This window comes from Solanum pennellii, chromosome 12, assembly GCF_001406875.1.
Source record: "Solanum pennellii chromosome 12, SPENNV200".
Taxonomy (NCBI): Eukaryota; Viridiplantae; Streptophyta; class Magnoliopsida; order Solanales; family Solanaceae; genus Solanum; species Solanum pennellii.
The window spans coordinates 5,073,584-5,076,162 of record NC_028648.1 but is presented as its reverse complement, the minus strand read 5'-3'; the positions used below and the strand labels follow the sequence as shown (position 1 = coordinate 5,076,162).

The following is a 2,579-nucleotide window of genomic DNA, read 5'->3' as shown; positions in this document are numbered from 1 at the left end:
TATACTTTGGCTTTCAAAAGTTTTTGGTCAAATAAGCTATTTGACTATTCACAAAATATTTAACTTTAATTTAATTTTGTTTCATTTTATTGTCCATGAAAAGTGTATTCATATTAAACTCACTCTAAAAAAAAATACATTTACACACTTGGAAAAAATATCTAGTATTATTATATATACCAATTTGCTAGGTAATGACAAAGACATCAAAATCCTATATATTCAAATCTACCTAATGAAAGGAACATTATTCATTTTAAATATTGTTTTGTTATTTGGAAATTTACTTATAGAATTTAATTTTCACAAGTTAAAAAAGTTTTTTTTTCCCACTATTGAAATCTTGACCAATCATAAATTAATGTTCTAATAATGGTGCATATGACAAATGTGTTTTTTAAATCTAATAGTCAAACACAAAATATAATTTTTTTAAAAAAAATTAAATATACTTTGTTAAAAAATGCTTTTCAAAATAAATAAATTTTAAAAATTTGACCAAACAGATACAGATAAAAACTTCATAACGAGTGCCCTCAAATCCATTTTTTCTTCATCAAGGACCATCCATTTGCTATTACCTATCAAGCTACAAACTCTTTTTTTTCTCTCTCTCCAAAACATTTCTCATCTATCATATCTTTTTTTTTTATTGCACAAAACTATATTGTTAATGTAATTTAAGGATTCGAAATAATATTTTTCTCCAATATGTCTGATAATCCGTTTTATCATGATTACATGGGAATTGGTGGAGGGATCAATAATACATTTCCTTTTTTTGTTGAAAATCCTTCAAATTATAATGACCAACCAATAACTCCAAATATTCAAAATCAACAATTTGTTCCTTCTTCTTATATGACTCTCACTGAGTGTTTACATGGCTCTATGGACTACAACACACTATCAAATGCTTTTGGTATGTCTTGTTCATCATCGTCTGAAATTGTTTGTCCACGTATCGATAATCAAGACTCTACTAAAAAAAACAGCGTCTCTACTATTGTAGAAGAACCTGTCTTAGATTCACCTCTAGGAGATAATCAAACGAGCGTTGAAATTCCACCAACGCCGAATTCTTCGATATCTTCTACTTCTAATGAGGTTGGAGGGCAAGAAGATTCTTCCAAAATCAAGAAACATGTTCAAGTAAAAGGGAGTCAAGAAGAAGGAGAAGACAAGTCTAAAAAAGAGTAAGTCATTTTTAATTCATTTGCTCACACATAATCATTAGTATAGAGGTGGATCAAAATAGTTCAGACTTTGTACATGTGTTAAAAAAATTCACTAAATTAATAATAAAAATAGATTTTGATCTCGATAGATCAAAGAATTGTGGTTGGATTCAATCTAAAATTTATAAAATTTAAATTTTAAATCTGCATCTGATCATAACAAGAACGATTCTTTATTATCTAAAGATTAGGTTATATATATTATAATTGGATTAATATTATATGCTAATCATAGTTTCTAGGTTGATTATCATTGACTAGACTTTTTATTATTATCCAAAGATTCTTTCACATATTTAGAAAATAATAGTTTGACCAGATATGTCATATGTTCCTCTTTAATTTGTTTTATAGTTTTAGTATTTGGGTATAGTACTCAACAAAATCATAATTGTTTTTCCTTACGACAACCACATACTCAATATAATCTAATTAATAAATAGGATCTGTGGTGTAACGAAATCTTGGATTCCTACCTTGTGAAGATAAAAAATTGTGCTTATATTAGTGTATATAATATCGATATCGTTGATGATTATATTATTTCAGGTGCATAGCAAAAAAGAAAGGAGAAAAAAAGATAAAAGAACCAAGATTTGCCTTCATGACAAAGAGTGAGATTGATAATCTTGAAGATGGTTATCGATGGAGAAAATATGGACAAAAGGCAGTGAAGAACAGCCCTTTTCCTAGGTAAAATATTAATTTTTGTCTAATTTCATTCAATTGAATTAAACTAATCTAAAAAAAATTAAGAATACAATATATCAAACCTTATTATATATAATTCATTAGATATTGTCATTTTTTACTAAAGATCTAAGATCTGATCCGTCTTTTAAGAAAATTCTTGATAGAAATTATTGTTACAGTCACTAAAATGCGGCTATCGAATGCCAAATGAAAATTTTAGTCAAGAAAGAAAGAGAACTAGCTAGTAATATATACATACTCCTCTTTTTTTCTTTTCTTTTTTTCTATCCCCGTCTCTTATATAAAATAGTATTTACCTTTCTACTTGTTATCATGAATAATTTATTATTTTCTTTTAATATTATCCTTATCATTGTTACTATACAAAGTACTAGTAGTCAAAATTAAAATTTTAAAGTATTAATACTAGGATAATTTAAAATAATTACCTTAATAAATAGTTTCTTAAGGAAATTCATAAACATGGGCTAATTGAAATTTAAGTTTTATGTGTTGTGAAACTTATGTTGAACACATAGCTCGTTTGATAAGTACTTGGTAGAGTTTACAAAAAAAAAATATTTAATAAATCTTGTAATGTAAATACAAAATTTAAACAAATACAATATTAAGTTTGTGCCAAATTGA

The 2,579-nt window shown here is 26.1% G+C and overlaps 1 protein-coding gene across 1 annotated transcript in view; it reads left to right on the top strand.

The window, feature by feature from the left end:
- The first annotated feature begins 556 nt into the window (after nucleotides 1-556).
- LOC107006703 (WRKY transcription factor 71-like) overlaps nucleotides 557-2,579 on the top strand; it is a 3,352-nt gene continuing 1,329 nt past the window's right edge. Inside the window, exons 1-2 of the mRNA XM_015205221.2 lie at nucleotides 557-1,196; nucleotides 1,788-1,931. Of these exons, the coding sequence (XP_015060707.1) occupies nucleotides 712-1,196; nucleotides 1,788-1,931 (629 nt within the window). The 5' untranslated portion in view covers nucleotides 557-711. The remainder of the gene's footprint in view (nucleotides 1,197-1,787; nucleotides 1,932-2,579) is intronic.